This window comes from Equus przewalskii, chromosome 5 (genome assembly GCF_037783145.1).
Source record: "Equus przewalskii isolate Varuska chromosome 5, EquPr2, whole genome shotgun sequence".
Lineage (NCBI taxonomy): Eukaryota > Metazoa > Chordata > Mammalia > Perissodactyla > Equidae > Equus > Equus przewalskii.
Genome location: NC_091835.1, coordinates 85,562,458 through 85,586,429, shown reverse-complemented (window position 1 = coordinate 85,586,429; position 23,972 = coordinate 85,562,458). Strand labels below are relative to the sequence as shown.

At 46.0% G+C, this 23,972-nt stretch overlaps 1 protein-coding gene across 1 annotated transcript in view; it reads right to left on the bottom strand.

The window, feature by feature from the left end:
- The window catches only part of MYRFL (myelin regulatory factor like), a 116,664-nt gene that overhangs the window by 70,057 nt on the left and 22,635 nt on the right, over positions 1 to 23,972 (bottom strand). The window contains 4 exon segments of the mRNA XM_070622061.1: positions 1,193 to 1,284; positions 2,068 to 2,326; positions 2,420 to 2,487; positions 17,971 to 18,061. Of these exon segments, the coding sequence (XP_070478162.1) occupies positions 1,193 to 1,284; positions 2,068 to 2,326; positions 2,420 to 2,487; positions 17,971 to 18,061 (510 nt within the window).

Genomic DNA, 23,972 nt, shown 5'->3' with positions numbered 1-23,972 from the left:
GCCCAGTGCAGTTCTGCCAAGCTCTCCCAGGGATGGTGGTGTGTGGGGCGTGGCTGAGAGGGTGAAGTCATTGTCCACTGAAGGACCCACAGACCCTGCTGGAGCTGAGGCCACATGTCCTTGAAGGGAGCAGCAGTCCCCAGGGGCACAGAGGACCAGTTCTTACCATGCAGCTGCGAAAAGCAAAGACTGCAACTCAAGCAGAAGAGAGAGACACATGCATCTCCTTCCGGGGCAGCATAAGCTTCTGGAGTCTGGGGACAACAGTGGGAGGGAGTCCAAAGGAAATCTTGGACTTCTTGCCAAGCTGATGCATGAGAATAAAAGACTTGGTCCCTGAATTTGGGGTGCTGTTCACACTGCCTACGTTGGATCACGGACAGTGGCTATAGATTCAGCATGGAGCATCATCCTTTTTCCCTAAAAAGTGCCATAGCATTTACTCTGAAAATTCTAAAGTTCAAGACCTCAGACTCAAAAGACCTAATTTGTTCTCAACTGGATCAAGTCTCTAAGCTGGAAATGTGATGTGTCACATGTTATATAAGACAAAGAGCAAGATAGCATCAGATGATCGTGCTACTAGACTTCTAAACGATTTTACAACATTTCAAAGATCTACTGGGAACCTGCTATCTGAAGTGAGTACCAGGGCAGCCCAGCTTTCTCCCCGCCTGCTCCACTGGAGAAATCCTCCCAAGTCTTGCTTCTTGGAGAACCTTCCCGAGCCAGCAGCATCAGCACCACCTGAGAGCTTGTGAGGAATGCAGACTCTCAGACCCCCCTCAGGCTTACTGAATCAGAATCTGCATTTTCCCAAGATCCCCAGGTGTGCACATTACGATTAAGAAGGAACTAAGCAGTGAGCACAGCAGCAGGCTCCCGGAGGTGCTGCCACGTTACACAGCCTCCCCAACCCGGGGCCGGGGTCCTCTGAGATACGTTGCCCCTGGAACTGGAAGGACCGGTGATTCGTCTCCACCAGAGGGAGAGGGTGGCATCTCTTCTGGGAGCTCCAGTACAACCCCACCCCAGGCTGCATGAAACATCACGTCAAGAGGGAAGAAAGAAACTCCCAGAGCCTGTCGCTGCCCTTCTAGCAGACAGAAAATACTTTTATAGGACGGCTCCAAGGCTGGTAAAAGACCCTGATTTCATGGCCAGGGCAGCAACAGGCCCCGGGTTGGCTCACGTGGTCTGGAGAGCTGGGCCCACACCCGGCCGTCCCTGGGGTCCTCCAGCACCTGCGGGCACTTTCTCTTCTTGGCTGGTGGCAAGGAGGCTCTGAAAGCAAGAAACCAAAGTGAAAGTGAGGGCTCTCTTTCTCTCCATGTTACATTAAATCTAATTTAATTCTCTGCTCTCTGCCTCCCTCAGACTAATTCTAGTTAAAGTTCCTTGGGTCCCTTCTAGTCTGCAGTACCAGGTCCATGCATGGAGCAGATGGAACAGGTCCCTATTCCCAGAGCCCAACTGGTCTGAAACTTCGTTCTCCTCTACCCAGCGGATCTGAGATTCAGCTGCTTGGAAAATAACACGACCGCGTTTTCAAAGGCAGAGGACTCACTGGGACAGAGGAGATACAGACTCAAAACACATGCATACATTTCACACCTGCACATTTTTTCCTGTGGAATTTCACCACAAGTTTTGATGGTCTTTACTCTTTCTGCCACCCTCTAGATCCAGACAGAGGGATGAAAGACAAGAGAGGAAGGAAAAGAGAAGAAAAGAACGCTAGTTAAAGCTTAACTGACATATCTTCCTGAGAGCTCATCCACAAATTCCTTGTGCGGTCTAGCTGAGGCTGCCAATGCAAAGAGCGCTTCCCCATCGCCCAGCATCTCCCTATATGTTCCTGACATTTCAGCTTTCCACTGAACAAGGACCTTGGGTTTAGCCGGTTTTTAATTAAAAGATGGTCTAAAGCCAAGAGCAGGGGCCTTGGCAAGTCTGATCTACGTCTCAACACTGCCATCTCCTGGAGAGGACTCCAGTCTTCACTCTCCACTGGCCCCGAGGGGTGGCTGCTCGGAGATCCTCATAACTAAGGAACTGGCCCTTTACCTGGGGCTGTAGCTCAGAGGCTGCTGACGGTAAGAACAACTCATCCCCAGATGGGAGGGCACGGACTGGTCCAGGGGGGTCGGGAGGTGACTGGCGTCTGGGTAACAGGTGTGGAAGCTGCTGTGGATGCGGCCGGGGTCGCTCATTTCAGACAAGCCCTGGGGCAGGTGTGCGGGCAGCATCCCGGGTGCAGCTTCGGAGTGGTGAAGAGACGCTGGAGTCGCCCCGGCTGCAGGTCTCAGAGTGGGGCCGCACGCACCTGGGGGGACACACACTGAGAGGGGCCTCTCTTTCTCACCCCAGGGTTCAAGAAGAGGAGCAGCGTAACGTGAAGAAGGCAGATGCCACTCACCTCTGACCTGAGGAGGAGAGCAGGAGTCTGAGGCGGAGTAGGGTGGGGAGTCTGGGAGCTGGCGTGGCCTGAGGATTAGAGACGTGTGTTGCTTTTTTGTCGTAACCTGTTCCATCATTACATTTAGAGAGACGGCTGTGCACATGTTCGCTGCAGCACAGAGCTGCATGGAAGCCTCAGGTCCCCACGTGGGCTCAGGGAATCCCAAAGCTCCAGGAAGGAGCCCAGGAGTTTTACAAAAGATTTTTAAATGCTTGGGGAAAAAAATCATAATGTTTTTCCATTTTATATATTAAGGTGCAAGCAAAATTTCATCTTTAAAAAAAATGAGTACCACAACTAAAAAAGTGTGAAAGTGTCTCTTCCAAAAAACCTTCAAGTTCCTTACGGCGCAGAAACTGTGAGATACTAAGTCACACGTAAACACCACACCCTGCACTTTATTCTCTCGATGGACAGGAAGCTGTCATGTTTTTCTTGGTTGATTAAGATTTTAATCTTATACAATGATGAAAAAAGTCTGTTTTTATTATTTACTAGAAAAGATATGTTTTCTCTCAAATTGGTCCATTATAATTTATTCATTTCTTATTACTAAGGGAAGAGAGAACGCACATTTACCTTCCTCCAAAAATCCCACTCAAAGGAAAGTAAAGAATAAAGAGGCATAAACACAAAAGGACACAGAGCATGTGAGCAGAGACCACAACAGACCATATTTCAAAAACACATGGTAGACAGAAATAGGATTGAGCAAAATGAACTAGCAAAATGGAAAAAACAAAAACAGGACTTCTTGGGGATGGCAGAGGGGACGTAGGAGCCAACAAGAGGTTATCCAATTCAAATACACTCCAGAAAAGTCCAGGGCCTTGGCGTCACCAGGAGCCTCTGAATCCAGGGGTAAGGCGGGGCTAAAAACAAAAGAATTGGCTGAAAGTGTGATTAAGGAACAGCTGGACCCTCAGATTGGCTTCCCGACCTGTACCGCCAGGCAGCTCCCTCATGGCGCAGCAGAAGCTGGAGGGGCTCCCTCTCTGGGGAGACAGAACCAGGCGGCCTGTGGAGCTGCTGGGCTGAAAACGGAGGGTTAATTAAAAGTCTAAACACTGAACTTTGAGACTCCTCAACTCAGCTTTGCAGGCATCCAAGCAGAAAGTGGAAGACTGTTCCTTAGAAAAATTGAAGGTCCTCGGGGGGAAATGATAATTTGATGTCACCTAAGGAAATGGCCAGTCCCTGCTTGGCCACTCTATAATGAAACTCATCCTTTGAGAAATTACGGCTTGTCACAGGACTTCCCAAGGGACAAACATGAAGGGTCAGACGTTTTCAGAAGGCCTTTGGCATGGAAGACAGAGAACAAACACCGAGATACGTAAGGAATCACAAAGGAACTCCTTTGCTTCCAACATGACTGCTGAGCTCCTGCCAGACCAGACCCTCCCACAGATAAAAACTATGAAGCTGGAAAAGTAAAAATAAATATATACCCAAGGACACTGGAAAGTGGGCAAAAGCAAGAAGATTCTGGGGGACCCTGAAACTCGGACGAGGTAATGGCATGAGGTGAGTAATCTGTTGACAGCTTTCAGCCTTAGGGCTGGGTGAAGTCGGAACCGCAGAACAGCCAAAACCCCAAGAGAAGCCCGATGTTTCTGGCCTGAGGAACCACAGAACAGAGTCTGGGGTAAACACAGCCGCTGAAAGCAAAAAGGGAATCTTGGGAGAGAGAGATCCAGAGAAGGGAAACCCCAGGTTCTGTGTATAAACTCCAGCCTAGGGTCTGGCCGACTCCTGAGCCATCGATGTCGGGGGCTGACTGCACAGCTCAACCAAAGGCAAGGGACTGAACTGAAACGTGAGCTGCCTCCCAAGAGACAGAAGTCACAATTTGAGTCTAAGCAAAGTAGCTGCCCAATAAAACAAAAATATATACACTCTTCAGAGGAATATAAAAGAATCCCGACATTCACAGTGTCCAGGGTACAGTTCAGAATTACTCCACAAACAAGGAACCAGGAAAACATGGCCTCGCCTCCGGAGAGAGAACAATCAATGGACATGAACCCAGAGACGATCCAGATGTTCATCAGCAGACGAGGACTTTAAAGCAGCTATTACAACTAAGCTTAATGGAGCAGAGAAAAACGTGTTTGCAAAGAACCAAAAAATACAAAATCTCAGCAAAGAAACAGAAACCATAAAAAAGAACTAAATGGAAATTCTAGAGATGAAAAACATTCTATCAATAAAAAAGATCACTGGGTGGTATAACAGCAGAACTTGAACATAGATCCATAGATACCATCCAACCTAAAGAACAGAGTGGAAAATTTTAATTAAAAAAGAGAGAGAGAGGGGCTGGCCCCGTGGCCGAGCGGTTGGGTTCGCGCGCTCTGCTGCAGGTGGCCCAGTGTTTCGTTGGTTCGAATCCTGGGCGCGGACACGACACTGCTCATCAAGCCACGCTGGGGCAGCGTCCCACATGCCACAACTAGAAGGACCCACAACAAAGAATATACAACTATGTACCAGGGGGCTTTGGGGAGAAAAAGGAAAAAATAAAATCTTTAAAAAAAAGAAAAAAAAAAGAGAGAGAGAGAAAGAGATTCATGAACCTGTGGAAAGGATGGAGCAGAAAAATAGTTAAAAATGTAATGGCCAAAAATTTCCCAAATTTGGTAAAAAACATAACTTTAAAAGTTCAAGAAGCTCAGCAAATCCCAAGCAATATAGATATAGAGAAAACCACACCTAAGTCATTAGAGTCAAATCACTGCAAACCAAAAATAAACAGAAACTCTCCACAGTAGTCAGAGAGAAGCAAAATATTACTTGTAGTGTAACAGTGATTCAAATGAGCACTGACTTCTCATCAAAATTTCCACAGGCAAGAGACAGCACAGCAATATCTTTAAAGTGCTAGAGAAAAACAAAACTGACAATCCAGAATTTTATATCCAAGGAGAATATCCTTCAAGAATGAAAGCAAAATAAGGACATTTTCAAATAAAAAAAATTAAGTGAATCTGTGAACAGACATGCATAAGAAAATGTGTTAAAAACATCATTCAGGCTAAAGGGAAATGATACCAGATGGGAACTTGAAACTTTAGGAAGAAATGAAGAGAATAAAAAATGGTACCTATCTGAACACAAATCGCTTCTTCTCTGAATTTCTTTATACACAGGACTGTTTAAAGCAAAAATATTGACATTGTCTTGTAGAGTATATAACATATAACACATGTAGGTGTAATATGACAACTATAGCTTAGAGGATGGGAGTGGGGGATAGATGGAATCATACAGTTGAAGATTTCTATATTTTATGCTAAGCGGTACAATATTAATTCATTAACTATGAGTTGATTGTAAAAAGTTAAATAATGCAAAGAAGTATAGCTGAAGTCAACAGATAAAATGGAATTCTAAACTTATTCGAATATTACAAAATAAACCAGAAAAAGAGTTACAGGGGAATAAGAAATAGAAGAGACAAAAAGAAGACAAATAATACAATGGCAGAATTAAATACAACGTCAATAATTACTTTAAATGTAAGTGGACTAAACACTCCAGTTAAAAGGCAGAGATTGTAAGAATAGATTTTTAAAAAGCAAAACCCAATCGTATGTTGTCTGCAAGAAGCACTTCAGGGGCCGGCCCTGTGGCTGAGTGGTTAAGTTCACATGTTCTGCTTCGGTGGCCCGGGGTTCGCTGGTTTGGATCCTGGGCGCGGACACGGCACCGCTCATCAGGCCACATTGAGGCGGCGTCCCACGTGCCACAACTAGAAGGACCTGTGGCTAAGATATACAACTATGTATGGGAGGGATTTGGGGAGATAAAGCAGAAAAAAAAAACACTTTAAATATAAAGGCTCAGATAAGTTGAAAGTTAACACAGGGAAGAAAATGTGTAAGAGAGGCAGAGTGATTTCACAAATAATAACTAAAATAGACTTCAAAATAAAGAGCATTACTAAAAGTAAAGAGGCTTGTTCCGTAATAATAAAAGTTCTTTCATTAAGAAGGCAAGCAATCCTGATTGTTTACATATTTAACAATAGAAGTCCAAAATACATGAAGCAAAAATTGACAGAATCGAAAGGAGAAATAAATAACCGCACATTCATAGTTGGAGATTTTAACATCCCTTCTCATCAATCAATAGAGCAAAATAGAATAAATCAATAGAAAAAAGAAGTCAGTGATGGCATAGATCATAGAGGAATGTCTTTAAGAAGAAAAGGCACTAAGGTGCTTTAACACTGAGGGAAACTCTGCAGTTCCCTTCAGAGAATCTGAGGGAAGAATTAGTGATGAGGAAACTCGAAGCCAAGAAAATCACAAAAGCAAGGTCATGATTCAAGACAAACAATAATTTCAAGAAAGAAAATATAATCATAGTAAATTATTATGTGAACTCATAGTGATGATAATGTAAGCCCTGGATACTGACCTCACCAAAAATTTCTGCACAACTTTATGGTATTGGGAGGCTGGGGGTAGCCCATGTGGTATAAGAAAGTCAAATCCTCGCAGAAGATGGTATTAAGTTCTTAAAGTGTATAAAGCAAGAACAGTAACACAAAACCTCACTTAGATAGAAGGTGGTAGACACAGCTAAAAGAGCCGAAAGGGACCCGCCTCGGGGAGAGCAGCTCAGGGACGCGGGGGGAGCGGGCAGAGCAAGGTGGGTTTTCGTCGTAAGCCGCGTGTACAGCACCGTTTGACTTCCTAAATTCTGCACATGCACCTCTCCCAGAAACCCACAGATTAAATTTTGTCATTGACTCCGTGATCTCACGATTCCACATTCAAGGTTCTAGGCCATTGTTCAGTTACCTTAACATTAGCAGCACCACCGAGCTCAATAATGTTAATAAAATCTGAAACCACAAGTAAATGATCAATTCCCCCCAAAAGCATGGCCTGGCATGTTACCAACAGCAGCGCACGCTCCATCCGGCAGTCCCCGGCGGAGGACCGAAGGGCCTTGTGCTGAGTGGCAGCACTATGCGTTGGTGGCTTTAAAACGAAGATTTTAAATTTTTAAGTGTTTTCCTTACAGTTTACCCTCCCTTCCAAAACTCACTACAGCTACTCCTTTATTTCACTGCATCCCAGGCTCAACGAATTTTAATATATCAAGAGAAATTTTGCAGTTCTTTTCAGAGAATTTGAGGGAAGAATTAAGGATAGCCACCTTCAAAACTAAGCAAATTGTAAAAAACAAGGGCAGTGATTAACTTCAAGAAAAACACTGCTGTCTGGGACTGTTTCTAAGCTGCGAACTCCTCCGGACTCACGATCGCCACGTCAGGAATCCCACTAGTGAACACTAGACTGTTTTTGGACTTCATGCTCTGAATTTGCCTATTTTGCCAAAAAGATTTCCACAAAATGGATATAGGAAGCGACAGATACCATGGGTCACTCCCTGAGTGGCCATCTCTGTCTCCAGCTTCTCCAGGAGATGGTTGTAAGAATCAAGAGATTCTTAGCTGCTGATAAGAAATAGAATAATTTGCCTTCCAAATCCCTTTCTCCCAGACACACAATCTGTTTTGGTTTTTGGAGGACGAATGGAGAAACGTGGTCTCCTGGAGGCTGAATGCCACCCAAACCAAAGGAGGGTGCAAAACAGACTTTGCCTCCCAGCTGGTTGCGGTTGTGTGTGTCATCCGCACGCTGCCTCCAAAGCAGCCAGCACTTCTTTCGAATTGAAACCCGGCTTGAGCAAGTGTTCCCTGAGTGCTACCACGTGCTCGTGACTCTACTAGGCACGATGCAGGACATGCAGGTGTCGAGATGCGGGCTTCACGTGACACCCGGCTGGGACTCCTCACGGTTCAGCGGTGCGATCCCTGTTTTCTCCAGGGACTCCCCAGGGCCTTCACACACACTGCCTCCCCTAAAGCTCGACTGCACGGTGAGCTCAGCTCAGCACCGTGCCTGGTCCAGAGTTGCTGCTTAATAAATAGGACCTACCGCTTTTTTAGCCTACACATGGCCATAAACATGCTGTATATGTAATAAGCTCCTATATCAAGAGAGGGCTTTCCTGACCCTAAATCTAAAATGGTAGGCTCCCCGACCTCACTTGCTTCCCCTCACCTTACACCTGTGTCTCTGCGTCTTACTAAATGACTTTATACCAGACACCACTGTCCTCTTCCCACTAGGGTGGTGTGACAGCAGTAGAGCGGCAGGAGTGAAGGGATGGGAGCAGCTCACCCCAGGAGCAGGCCGTGAGGAAACCCACCCCCAAAGAGAATTTAAAACAATACTCAAACCTACAACAGACAGTCACCATGCACCACCAACTCAGAGAAAGATGCCGGGGTCCCCACAGGGCAGCCGCTTCCCACCCGAGTGCCCTCGGTAAACCGTCAGCAGGGGTTTCATCTGTTTTGTTCACTGCTGTATCCATCACCTAACTGTAAAAATGATTGTTACTGAAAGTATTTCCTCCAGTCTTCCGGGTGTCAGATTTATCCTCCCTCATGGACATTTAGAGTGTGTCTTCATACTGTGTGCGTGTGTGTGTGTGTGTGTGTGTGTGTCCACAGTGCTCAGTGGTGAGCACGAGGCAGGCACTCAGTGAATACTTGATCAGCTTCACGAGGGTCTGCACCCCCCACCCAGATGCTGGGATGGGAAAGGGCCTTGGCAGCCCGAGGAAAGCTTTTCACGACAAGGCAGCGAGAAGCAGGAAAGCACACTGCAGTCCTCCCTCCAGCCCCGTGCCGGCAAACCACAGGCCCGGGCCCTCACGTGTCCTCCTCTGCTGCTGGATGCTGGGGACGGCCGGCCTTCACGGAGGACCCGCTCCGGGCCAGCACTGGCCCCGCCTCTGCGTGGGTCTCGTCTGATCACCACCACCACGTGAAAGGTGCTATCGCTGCCCCTGCTCCTGTCACGGGCAGTGAAACTGAGGCTCGATGAGGTTAAACGACCTACTGGAGATTACTCGTCTGGCAACTGGTCGAGCTGGAGTCGAGTGGTCCACCACCAGTCCATGCTCTAAAGAACACGCGTTTTAAACACAGACTATCCTAACCATGTTAATTACCATAGGTTATCTCACTTTCCACAAGTGTCTAGAATTGAGAGCCGCCGGTCCTGTTTTGGTCCAGGCTTCTGTTCAGCCCTTCTCCTACTGCATCACTTGGAACCCAGAGGTCAAATGGCCGATGGACTCACACGGCCTCTAACAAGCTCTTCTCACAGAACCATGCATGTTCCCTCACTCCCTTCCCCAGCACCACGTGAAGGGCTCATCGGCCCCTCCCACTGGCAGCAGAAGTAAAACACGCAGCTGGTCCTCGACTCCTAACTCGTCCTGCCAGCCACCCTGACAAGCCGAGTCCCAAGGAAAACCCAGAATACCAGATGCTTAAGCTCAACCGTTAGAATGAAATAAAACGAAGCCTGGAGCTGACGTGTCTAAGGGACCTAATGTGTCTCTAAGGCCCCCTCCTGCGAAGTCACCCACTCCAACCGCGGAGAGGCGTCACCTCAGCTCGCTCCCTCTCACCCCACAGGCAGACCGCAGGCCAGCCTGAAGCTTGGGGTCATGCCCCCCACTGACCACACGGACTCTGACCCGACTGTATTACCTGGTGTGGGACTTGGAGATGGGGCAGGAGGCATGTGTGCTAACCCAAAGCAGGGCTTCTCAGACCGTAACACACGTGTGAGTCCCGTGGGACCCTGTTGAAACGCAGGCTCGGGTTCAGCAGTTCTGGGCGAGGCCTGAGATGCTGCGTTTCCAGCTCCCAGGGGCCGGCACTGCTGCCCCCAACCCCTACTGTGAGCAACAGGGAGGCAGGCGACGCTGCAGGCAGTTCTGAAGGAGACACAGCCTGTTTTGAAGAGGCACTGGTCTCTTCTCCAGAGCCTTCCTTCCTCTACACGCACACAAGTGCACCTTCTCCTCCTTGTTCACTACGACCTCCAGGGTCTATCTGTTCCCCAAACATCGAGCCTCCTCCCTGTCAGCAGCTCTCCACACCTGGACATTTCCCAGCCTGTCCAACCACGGTCTCTGGTGCACCTGGAGGTACCAGGCTGGCGAATCGAGGGAATCAGGGAGGACATCAGCCTGCTCCTCCTGGGCAGACAGCTGCCCCGGGCTCTGCACACAAGGACAGAATGGTTAAGGTCAATTTTCAGAAAACCTCATGCTGACGGGACTGCGCCAGCTCAACATAACAGTAGATCCACACAGACAGACAAGAAAATCCAGAGCAGCACATTCAATGCTCCTCCACGGGCACATGACCCCAAAAGTGGTCCACGGCCAAACAAGTTTGAGGAGCACTGCATGCGTTTCCCCTCCCCGGTTGCACATGAGCACAGCAAAGGCTCTGAAAAGCCCTGCAGTTAAGGCATTCACTTTCTTCAAGCCAGTGAGTTACAAGCTTATTTATGGATCAGGAACTTTTCTTTTTCCCACAGCATCTCATGGGGCCAGTTTTCCATAGAGCATTTAGGGCCATCTGTTTTACAGAGCCAATAATTCCATTTTTAAAATATCTTTCAGATCTGAAAATCTGCCTATGAGATTCAAACTGGCTCCCAGGAATTTTGCAGCCTAGTGGTAAAGAGTTGTCACTGACGTTTTTTAAAAGCACAGTTCACAGGCAATGCAGGAGAGCGGAAGTCACCCAGGATTTGTAGTACACACAGCTCTGCCACTTACGGCTGTGAGCCAGGCAAGGAGACCTCCATCCCAGGGCTGGCGTGCGGAGGGCAGCTAACCTGCGAGAGAGCCTGGTGTGTGGAAATACTCAACACTGTGGGTATCTGAATAGGTTTTACAGATGTCGTGATCACTGAACCAGCCCACAGCCTCATGGTCACGGACTGGACCTGCTTCCACTTACTCTCGCAGATCTCTATTGCAGCCCCACTTGACTGCATGCACCTGAGCAGTTTTTATCACGCAATGGCAGGGGATCTGACCATCAGACTTTTCTTTAATGGGCCTGAACTCTGACAATCTTTGCAAATCTTTGCATAGCTCAGATGCATTCTGAGTCACACCTTCTGGCAGATAATTTTAGATAGGTTTAATGTCTTTCCCTGAGGTTCGCATTCCTCTAAAATATTCCCTAAAACATCAATTAATCTAAAAGCTGCATGTAGAAGAAAGGGCACGTGTTCTAGGGCCAGTGCATTTTAACCCCAGCGTTGCCACTTGCCAGTCCATGGAGAGTTACTGCACCTCTTTGCACCTCACCCTCCCCATGCAGAAAGGATGGATAATAGTGTGCCTATGTGGCAGAGCTGGTAAGAGAATGGAACGTGTAAAATCAAATACGGAATTAAATAAGTGAATATGTAAAGTGCCAAGAACAAGGTCTAACACTTGGTAAATGCTCAACAATGTTAACTCCAACCTCTACCTGTTACTAACGCACCATCTCACCCCCAAAGGTATAGGGAATCTGATTGGGCAAACCATGCCAGGACCTCAATAGCAACTGCCTATAAGGAGATGCTCTGGTCCTGCAGGAAGGACCATTATAAATTACCATGGAGACTAGGATCATATGACAGATTTCAGACCTTCCAGATAAGAAGACAACTCTTTGAATAAGACTTCTGTCCACTTTTCCCACAGCAGCTAAAGTTCTTTCTTCAAGTTAGAAGAGTGATCCAGATGATTAAACAACACTGGTGGAATTCGCTGTACCTTCTCTTAAGGAGAAGACACACAGAGGAGAGAGACTGCACAACTTCTGGCAGATTGCTTCCAGGCCAGAGATGGTGAGGACATACATGGCCCACCCTTCTCACAGGAACCAGCCAGCTGCTTGGATGGAGTGAGAGGAACGTGAGGGCAGGACAGGGGCAGTTAGTGTCTGCGTTCAGCCCACGCAGCACCTGGAGCAGAAGAGCCAGCTCAGAGTGTGGGCTCAGACCTCAGGAGCCCACCAGCTCTGTGAGTGTGAGTGTGAGTGTGTGTGTGTGTGTGTGTGTGTGTTGACCTTGCAAAATGTCAAGCCTCCCTTCTTCCCTTGGTCATTTGGCAAGGATGTTTTTGTTCCACAGACAGACTTCTCCATGACTACTGAGGTTCAGGTCTGGTTTCACTCTGTCTTTTCCAGGGGGGAGGCGGGGGGATCCACAGGAATCTGAAGCGGGCTCAATAACAGAATGGAGAAGACAGAGGAGGGGGTCAGTGAACTTGAAGACAGATCAATAGAAATTATCCTATATGAACAACAGAGAGAAAAAAGCTGAAAAAATGAACTGAGCCTCAGGGACCTGTGTACAATATCTAACATTTGTCTTGTTGGAGTCCTAGAAAGAGAAAAGAAGGACAATGGTACAGAAAAGTACACGTGAAGAAACCATAGCTGAAAACTTCCCAGATGCAATGAAAAACAAATTTACAGATTCAAAGAGATGAGCAAATCCCAAACAATACAATCTCAAAGAAAACCATACCCATATCCAGTTGCATCATAAGAAAACTGCTGAAAACCACAGATAAAGAAAATAGCCTGCAGCTGGAGAAAAATGACATATTACATACAAAGGAACAATGATTCAAATAACTATTTCTTATCAAAAACTGTGAAGATTAGAAGAGAGTAGGTCAAAATATTTTAAGTGCTGGGGAAAAAAAAACCCTTATCAACCAAAAATTCTAAATCCATAATCATCCTTGAAGCCTTGAACATTCCTTTCACAGTAATAGATTAAAAGAAGTAGACAAAGTCAGCAAGGATATAGGAGACCTGATCAATGTCAACCAACTTGACCTAATCAGCACTTCAGGGCATCTCCCCCAGCGAGAGCTGAAAGCACATTCTTCTCAAGTGCTCATGGGACGTTCACCAAGACAGACCGTGTCCTGGATCAGAAAGCAAACATTAACAAATTTAAAAGAATTACAATCACACAAAGTATGTTCCCTGTCCATAATGGAATTAAACCAGAAATCAGCAACAGAAAAATATGGAAAATTCCCCAACATTTGGAAATTAAATAACACAATTCCAGCAACCCATGAGTCAAAGAGGATATCTCAAGGAAAATTAGAAAACATTTTGAGCTGAAAGAAATTAAAATATAGCATATCAAAAACTGAGGGAGGCCACCAAAGCCAGACAGAGAAGGAAATGTACAGCACTGAACGCTTACATTAGAAAAAAAGGGAATGGTCTCAAACCAAGAATTCAAATCAAGCTTCTACCTTAAGAAACCAGAAAAAGAAGAACAAATAAACCCAAATCAAGCAGAAGAAGGAAATAATAAAGAGTAAAAATCAGTGAAATTGAAAACAAAATAGAGAAAAATCAATGAAACCAAAAGTCTCTTATTTGAAAAGATGAATAAAATTGATTAATATCTAATGAGATTGATCAAGAAAAAGAGAAAAGAAACAAATTACAATAATACGAGGAACAGAAGAAGGAATATCATTGCAAACTCCTCAGAGTCTGGAAAAGGCTAATAAGAAATACTACAAACAACTTTATGCCCCTAAATTTGAAATGGACAAATTCCTTGGGAAAAAAGAAAAAGAATAACAACCTACCAAAACTTGCTTAAGCAGAAAGAGATAACATGAATTCCTGGATCTACCAGATAAATTTAACGTGTAGCAAAGATCTTTCAACAAAGCAAGCTACAGGCACAGACCACTTCACTGGTTAATTCTACCACGTATTTAAGGAAGAAATGAATCCAGTGCCACCCAATCTCACCGGGAGCATCTAAGAGGAGAGAACACTTCCCAACTAATTTTAGGAGGCTATAATTTCCCTGATACCAAAGCCAGAAAAATGTCACATAAGAAAAGAAAACTGGAGATCAATATTCTCATAAACACAGATGCAAAAACCTCAACAGGGGCTGGCTGGTGGCACAGCGGTTAAGTGCACACGCTCTGCTTTGGCGGCCCAGGGTTCACCCATTTGGATCCCAGGTGTGGACATGGCACTGCATGACAAGCCACGCTGTGGAAGGTGTCTCACATATAAAGTAGAGGAAGATGGGCATGGATGTTAGCTCAGGACAAGTCTTCCTCAGCAAAAGGAGGAGGATTGGCAGATGTTAGCTCAGGGCTGATCTTCCTCAAAAAAAAAAACAAAACCTCAACACAAATGAGCAAATTGAATCCAGAAATATATAAAACAAATAATACATCACAGCTAACTGAGGTTTGTCCCAGGAGTACAAGGATACTACAATATTCAAAAATTAAGCAAAGTGGGGGCCAGCCCCATGGTCAAGTGGTTAAGTTTGCACACTCCACCTCAGTGGTCCAGGGTTTCATCAGCTCAGATCCTGCACGTGGACATGGCACCACTCATCGAGTCATGCTGAGGTGGCATCCCACATAGCAGAGCCAGAAGGACCTACAACTAGAATATACACCCAGGTACTGGGGGGCTTTGGGGAGAAGAAGAAGAAGGAAAAAAAAAAGAAGATTGGTAACAGATGTTAGCTTAGGTGCCAATCTTTAAAAAAAAAAAATTAAGCAAAGTAGCTCACCATATTAACAGACAGGGGAAAAAACATATAATCATATTAACAAATACAGAAGTAACATTTGACAGAATTCAACATCCATTCATGAGAACAATTCTCAGCAAACTAGGCGTAGAAGAGACTCTCCTTAAGCTAACAAAAGGCACTGTAAGAAACTTACAGCTAACATCATACTTAATGATTAAAAATCTGAATGATTGCCCTCTAAGACAGAGGACAAGGCCAGGATGTCTGCTCATGACTTCTCTATGCAACATTAAACCCAAAGTCCCACCCAGTTCAATAAGGCAAGAAAGATTATCCGAAGGCATACAGTTTGGAAAGAAGGACACACAACTGTCCCAATTTGCAGACAACATGATTGTCAACATAGAAAATCCCCAGAAATCTCTAAAAAACTAATAAAGGGCTTCACTAAGATCGCGGAACCCAAGCTCAGTATATAAAAATCAGTAATATTTCTATATATTTGTAGTGAATAGTTGGACCCTAAAATTTGGGGAGGAAGTATTATTTACAATAGCTCATAGAAAACTGAAATATTTAGGTATAAATCGAACAAAATATGTGCAGGATTTGTATGCTGAAAACTATAAAACACTGGTGAAAGAAATCAAAGAAGGCCTAAATAAATGGAGAGACACACCACGTTCGTGGATTGGAAGATACACACTACATGATTTTAAGACTTATGAAAAAAATACAATAATCAAGATAGTGTGGTATTGGCAAAATGATAGGCACATAGATCAACGGAACAGAAGAGTCTAGATATAGATCCACACAAATATGGTCAATCGACTTTTTGCAGCAGTGGAAAGGCAATTCAGTGGAGAAAGGTTATTCAACAAATGATTCTGGAATGAGTGGACCTTCATACACAAAGAAATTAATCTCAACCCATATCTCAAACCTTACACAAAAATTAATTCAAAATGGATCATAGACCTAAATGTAAAACTCTAAAATTTTTATAAGAAAATAGGAGAAAATCTTTGGGAATTTAGATTAGGCAATATCTATATTACTTAGATATAAAGTAAAAACAATGTAAGAAAAACATGATAAATTAGACATTAAGAAAATTTAAAACTTTTGCTCTGCGAAAAGGCACTGCTAAGAGAATGAAAACATAAGCTACAAACTGGGAGAAAATATTCACAAATCATGTATCCAACAAAGTTTTTATATCCAGAATATTTCAAGAGCTCTCTAAACACAAAGATAAGAAAATAACCCCAAATTTTTTAAACGGGCAAAAAATTTGAACAGATACTTCACCAAAGAAAATATATGAACAGCAAACAAACACATGAAATGATGCTCAACATGACATGTCATCAGGAAAAGGCAAATTAAAACACAGCGAGATGCCACTGCAAGCCTATTAGAATGGCCAAAACAAAGTGTTTAAAAACTGGTAACACCAAGAAATGGCGACGAAGAGAAAGAATTGGATGTCTCACACATTGTTAGTGGTAGTGCAAAATGATACAGCCACTCTCGAAAATCTGGCAATTTTATAAAGTTAAGTTTACACATACAACATGACCCAGCAGTCTTTATTCTAAGATTTCCCTAGAGAAATTAAAACTCTTCAACACACAAAAACCTGTGAATGAATATTTATAGCAGCTCTTCATAACTGCCCCAACGTGGAAATAATCCAAATGTTCTTGAATGGGTCACTGGGTAAACACACTGTGTTATAACCATTCAGCAGAGTCTTTCTCAGCAAGAAAAAGGAATGAAGTCTTGATCAAAGCCATTATGCTTAATGAAAGGAGCCAGACTCAAAATGTTAGATACTGTGTGGTTTCATTTACGTGACATTCTGGAAAAAGCAAAACTACACGGACACAGAACAGAGGAGTGGTCACCAGGGCTCAAGGTGAGTGGTGGGTTTGACCACAAAAAGGAGGTGTAAGAGAAATGCTCCTGGTAAGGGAACTGTTGTGTGTGCTCATTATGGTAGTAGTTGCACGACTCCATGCATTTGTCAAAACCCACAAGAAAAAAATTGAATTTTACTGTATGTAAATTAAAAATAAAAACAGAAAGCTGGGGGGCCAGCCCCGGTGGCCAAGTGGGTAAGTTCGGCGCACTCCGCTTTGTCAGTAGGTGGAGACTTACCCCACTTGTCTGTCAGTGGCCATGCTGTGGCGGTGGCTCACATACAAAAAGAGGAAGATTGGCTGTTAGCTCAGGGCAAATCTTCCTCAGGCAAAAAAAAAAAAAAAAAAAAAAAAAAAATCAAGCTAGAGTGGCTATATTAATATCAGAAAATAAGAGCAGAAATCAATGAAATAGAATACAGAAAAACAATTAGGAATATAAATTTAACCAAAAGTTGGTTCTTGAAAAGGTTAAGAAAACCGATAAACTTCCTAAGAGATTGATCAAAAGAAAAAAAAGGCACAAGTTACTCATATCAAGAACAGCGAAAGGATTATCACTATAGATTCTACAGCCATTAAGAGTGTAGTAAGGCTGGGCCAGCCTGGTGGCGTAGCGGTTAAGCTCAAGTGCTCTGCTTTGGCGGCCTGGGGTTTGCAGGTTCAGATCCCAGGCATGGACTTACACAGCGCTCATCAAGCCACGCTGTGGTGCCGTCCCACGTACAAAATAGAGGAAGATTGGCACAGTGTTCGCTCAGGCCAAACTTCCTCACAAAAAAAATTTTTTTAATAAGGAAATACAATGAACAATTTTATGCTAGTGAATTCGACAACTTAGATGAAATGGACAATTCATTGACAGGCATAAACTGCCAAAGCTGATAACAACCTGCGGACAACCTGGACAGCCCAGATCCATTAAAGACACTGAATTGGATGGGGGGGAACTTCCTAAAGGGAACCCCAGGCCTACCCGCCCTCACTGGTGAGACATGCCCCAGATTCACAAAAGAAATGTCACCAACTCTACCCAGCTCTCCTGGAAAACAGAAAAGGAGACAACACAGCTCAGCTCATTCAATTCTTCCATCGTTTGAAACATCAGCTGGAGAGCAGTGCTCTCATTACTTACATGGCCCCCAGATCGAGATCATTGCCCAGGAACTCCTCCAGCAGACTTGTGTCAAGGTTTGGGTTCCCCAGGGTGCCATGGGGCCCCTGAGCTGCAAAGGCAAATGGAAAAACTTGAGACCCATGAAGATTTCGGAATGGCCAATTGCTGAAAACACCGACATGCTCACACTCAAGAATTTGAAAGCAACTGCATGGCATGACGCATTTACTGAGAGTGTGGTCTTTCTTCCATTCACGTGTTTCCTTCAGAAATCCCTCTAGACGTCACCTCCTCCAGCAGCCTGCCCTGACTGCCTAAGGCTGGCTCAGGTGCCCTTTATATGCTCCCATGAAGACCACGTGCTTTCCCTTATACACTATCATAACTGTTTGCTTTTGCTTTTCTCTATCCAAAGTCCTCAAGGGCAGGGACTGTGTCTTTCTTATTGTGTCAACAAGGATCTATGGTATTAAAAAAGGCAGCAAAATACATTTTTTGGATGGACGGATGGTTGGTTTGCTGGTTGGACAGATTATTTCCACTTAAGTTCATCAAGATGATCTTGCTTCACATTTTTGGTAGACTTCCCAAAATGCAACACAATATTTATGTCCTCTTTCTTGGTTTAAAAAATGAAAATAAACTTATTGGTTTCTTTCTGATCATAATAAAAATGCTAGAATTTAAAAAGAATATAAAATATAGGAATATATTATAAAAAAGAAAAAACAATCTTTATTTGCAGGCAATCTGACTCTACATCTAGCAAAGCCAAGAGAAACAATTGACAACGATCAGAATGATGAGAAAATTCAATAGAGTAGTTGGTTAAAATTATATATAAAAACTAATTACTTTCTTATATACAAAAAATAACTACTCAACCATCCAGATAAATACAATGAAAAAAGATTTCACTGAAAATAACAAAAAGCATAAAACAGCTAAACATACACTTAGGGACAATTTTTTTTTCAAAAAGCAAAAATCTTTATGAAGGGTCATGAGAGGAGATTTGAATAAATGGAAAGACCTACATCGTTCTTAGACAAAAAGACTCAATATTGCAAGAGTTTTACTAGACATTATTTAGGATGTCTGCCAAACCCATATATTCATTTTCTGAGAGCTTTCTCCTTCTAAGAAGGGTCTCAGCATCCATATTTGTAACACAACCTCCAGAGGCACCTCAATCAGGGAGGGCCAATTCATGGGTTGGCCAGTGACCAATTCAATTATTTCTCCCAGGAATCTGAACTAGACTTTAAAGCTGGCGGTGGAGATTAAGTCATTTAGTAGCTAAGGCAGAGGCTGGAGTGATCGCCGGAATATTTCTGCCACGTTCACCAAGGTCCCTCTTGACTTTTCACCCTCACTGAGGCCTGGTTGTTCCATCTTTACTCCAACTACAAGACAAACTCTCATATATGCCCAATGAACCCTTTTAAACTGGCTTGTATGTTACCTGAAATCAAATAATCCCAAAGTTAATGGATTCTGAAATTCTTCTGGAAGAATAAATACCCAAAAATTATGGAGGAGGAGGTAAATAAGAACTGAGAAACACACGAACGGACATGTCAAAGGAAGACAAGTCCAGGATACATCAAGCAACATGATGTGCACAGGGAATAACAAGGACTTTTAGCACACGATAAACACATCCTTTGACCCGGTGAGAAAAGATTGATTATTCAACAGAAGATGTGGGGAAAACTGCTTAGACACTTAGAAGAAAAAACCTGGATCATTTTCCCACTTCCACACCAAAATTCCAGCTAGATCAAAGATTTCAACATAAACAAATGAAGTCGTAGAAGGAAAACATGAGTGAATATTCTTATGATCTTGAGATGAAGGCTTTTCCGAGCACGGCATGAAAACCAAAAACTGTAAAGAAAAAGCCTGATAAATTTCACTTGACACACCTTGAGAGGGGAAACAACTTTCAACATTTTATCTTGAAATAACTTAGAACCTAAGAGAAGCTACAGGAATACAAGGAACTCACGTGCACCTTTCACTCATGCCCAGTTATCCGCTTTACGGGGTTTCCAGGCACCATGAACTGCACAGCCCTTCACCTCTCTACCCCACACCAGGACCCTCAGGTCACCGGGGACCTCGTGTTCTTCCAGGGGTGAGCTGCCTCTGCATTCAGGCCCTTGCACGAGCTGCAGGAGGGCCAGCTTGTACTCAGCTTTCGGCGTGCTATCTCCTCCAAGGGCGCTAAAATAAAACCTTAAAAATTTGAGCACCTCCCAAATATGAAGAATTGATGGGCACCAGAGCCAGGTGGAAGGGAGGGAGGAAGGAAGAGGAGAGAGGTGGCCAACTGGATTCAGCGGCAGGAACTGAGAGGGAAGTGAAGGGAAGACAGTCCTGAAATTTGAGATGGTCAGAAGTGACCTCCTAGCGCAGTTTAGTCTTGAGCTGGACGTTGAAGAAGGGCCAGAATGAAGACGAGCAGGGCAAGACGTAGTCATCCCTCCACTGAGTCAACCAGGATTTGTTAAGCCCCTCCCGTTCACATGCCAGGCACCATACAAGGTTCTGGGGACACCGCAGCGGAGAAAAAAGACAAGATCCCCAGGGGCCTGAGCTCTAAGGGAGGAAAGGGGGCAACAGCGGGGGTCAATGCAGGACGTACGAGAAACGGTAAATACCCAGGGTATTTTCAGACAATGATGAAGATGGAACCGAGTGTGACAGACTGCAGGCACAGAGCTCCTCTCTCAGGATGGAGCACCCGTGCAAAGACAGAGGGCAGAGCGCGCCTGGCACAGGGAACAGCAAGGACAAGGCTTGGGGGCTGGGCCGTGCTCAGCATGTTTGAGAAACACCTCATCCAGTGTGGCCAGAGCCCAGCAGCAGGGGCCAGGGAAGTGGGGGCATCAGAGCAATGGCATCTGCATTTCAAAGGTCCCTCCAGTTGCTTTAGGGGAAGGGCTACCAGTGGACAGAAGAGAAGAGGGATCAGGTCCAGCACCGTCAGTCACCAGGGACACCCAGAGGTGGTGCAGAGCTCTCATTCTGGGCCAAGCACGAGGAGCAGCGCTTCCCCCGCAAGACGGCATTGAGCCTCAGAAGAGCCCCAGGGGATGTGCATCAACACCACCCCAGGCCGCAGAGAAGGCCAAGCCCCGGGTCGCACCAAGAAAGGAGGGCAGGGAGCCAGCCAGCCCTGTCCCACCTCCTGAGCATGCTCTCAGCACCCACTCGCCCCCCCACCTGCACTCCTCACCCCACCTGTGACAGCCACCACCAAGGAGCATGTGTGTCTCCACCCCACCGGGCTCCGGTGGGCCAGCGGCCAGGGAAGCAGATGGAGGGAGGGGTCAGCTGAGCTTCCCCTGAAGCCCCTGCTGGCGTCCCACCTGCTTCACACAGTGCACATGCACACACCACATCCACATACGCACACACACACCACACTCACACACCACACATACACACACCACATCCACACACATACCACACCCCCCTACACACACATACTACACATGCACACACATACCACATACACACCCTCACACAACACACTGACCCCCCCCACACACATGCCCTCACACAACACACATGCACGCACACCCTCACACACCACACACATGCGCACACACACCACACACACACACCCCCACACACACAGTTCCCCAGGCAGAGAGCAGAGCCCACCTACATGCTGAGACCTGACCCTGGGCTCCTTGCTCCCCCTCCCCCACCCCCACCCCCAGGTGGAAGCAGGAGATGCTCCACAGCTCCAGGACCTGCCCTTCGGCTCATCCAAGTGCCTCATGCTCAAGGAGAGGAGCTTCCTCCAGGACACCAGAATCACACCTGTGCCTTCCAGACCCGAAGGAAATTACTCAGCAAGACAAACCCATAGTGCCAGGCAATCATTTTCAGGAGGCCTTACACATACAAGCCAACTCTCAGATGGCTCTTAAAATAAAGCTCATGCTTTAAAAAACAATCATTTGGGGGCCGGCCTGGTGGCACAGCGGTTAAGTTTGCACGTTCTGCTTTGACGGCCCAGGGTTCACCAGTTCAGATCCCGGGTGGCTGCAGACCTACGCACTGCTTGTCAGGCCATGCTGTGGTGGCATCCCACATACAAAATAGAGGAAGATGGGCACAGATGTTAGCTCAGGCCTAATCTTCCTCAGCAAAAAGAGGAGGATTGGTGGTGGACATCAGCTCAGGGCTGATCTTCCTCAAAAATCAATCAATCAATCAATCCTCATTTGCTCTAAATGCCTCAAATGCTGGTTTATAACCCAAACTGCGAAGAGTGCTCGGGCCTCTCACCCGGTAAGGGATGCCTGGTTTCAAACTTTGCTTCCACCCTTTTCCTCTCTTATCTTTTGGGAAGGGCTGTCGCAGTCCTGCCCGCAGGAGAAGCTGCCCAGGCCTCCAGGGGTGCCCGAGAGCAGCCCCTTCTCCAGCCTGGGTCTCTGCCTCCCCTTCCAGCACAGATGGCTGCAGGATGGGAACTGCCCCGCTGCCCTTGGCCTTGGCAGACAAGAAAAGGCAGGGGGTTACAAAGACCAGCCGCCAGGGAGACCCAGAAACTCGGCTTTCCAACTTGCAGCCCCAGGACCCACTAATAGACACACATGTGCCTTGGGGGAAATGGGCTTCTCCAAGGGCCTGGGTGGGGTGCGCACAGCCAGGACCCTCCCCCCGGCGCCCGTCCCCACCCAGCTTGGCTGTCCTTGCTGTTTCCTGGGCTCCCTTCCCACATCGCTGTCCTCAACCCGGATGCCCCTGGTCCCTCCTTTATCTTCTCTTTCAACCTCTGTCCCATGACAATGCTGCCCCAAGTGTTCAGACAAGAGGCAAGATGACAAAGTTTGCCTATCACAATAACTCCAGGTTTTTAAAAGTTTAAAAAGCAACAGTGAGGACCCCCCCAAATGGTGGCCCTTTGGATTTAGACTTAAGGATGGTTTCCCTCTGACACAGCGTGTTCATGAGAAATTGGTGCAGGATGTTAGTGGATGTTCCAGAGGAGGAGTGGGGCGGGGGAGGAGGAGGAGATGGAACCGAGGAGGAAGGACCTAACGCTCTCCTTCTCTCATTTCCTAGATACCTTTGTCCCGAAAATAAAGCTGCAGTGAAAATCTTGGTGTTGGTGTTGAGAGCCACGGCCAGTTCAGAGTCAGTGAGGAAAGATGACATTTCCAACCCTTAGTGGACTGTTTCATTCATTTCTCCAGCATTTACCCAGTGTCCACTACGTGTCCAGGAACAAACCCAGGGAGGAGCTCGGAGTCCATTGGAAGGGACAGGTGTTAGACGTCAGGGGGATGTAGACGTGGACCCCACGGCGGCCGTTCCATGAGGCTGGCCAGCTGGGCCCACGACTTCCTGCACGTGATGCTTGGGAGGAATTTTTAAGGAGGAGCAGAGAGTGATAAAAATGTTCTGGGAACAGAAAAGAGCACACGCACGTGGATTCAAGTGACCAGCAGCAGGACTGCTGTGGAGACGTGCCGACAGCCCGGCCAGGGCAGGGGCGGGTGAGGGACAGGCAGAGCCCTGCACGGCGCCCACCGCAGCGGCTGCACTTCCACCTCAGCAGCTCCTGCAGGGACACGGCGTCTGTCTGTCCCTCTGCTCAGCTCTAAGCCCCTCTGGGGTAGAAACTGCCTCTTTTTGTACAGATCCTAAGCACCTAGGACGAGTCCAGGATCGTAGTAATTATTCAACAAATATTGAGTTTTTGGGCAAGTAATAAAATTCAAATGAATAAATGTGCTTATGGATGCTGGAGGGTGTATCTAGAGAAACCGGCAGACACCAGATTGTGAAGGTTCAGAGGCATCAAGGTAAGGAGCTTATCTGGAAAGTTACAGAGACACTGAAAGTCTTTAAGCAGGGGGCGAAGTGACCGGGTTTATATTTTTGAAAGGTCATTCTGCCTGCTGTTGGGAGACTGGACTGAAGCTGGACGAGACTAGAGTAAACAGACTAGCTGAGGACACTGCCAACTTTAGCCTTCCCTCACTAAGTCACTC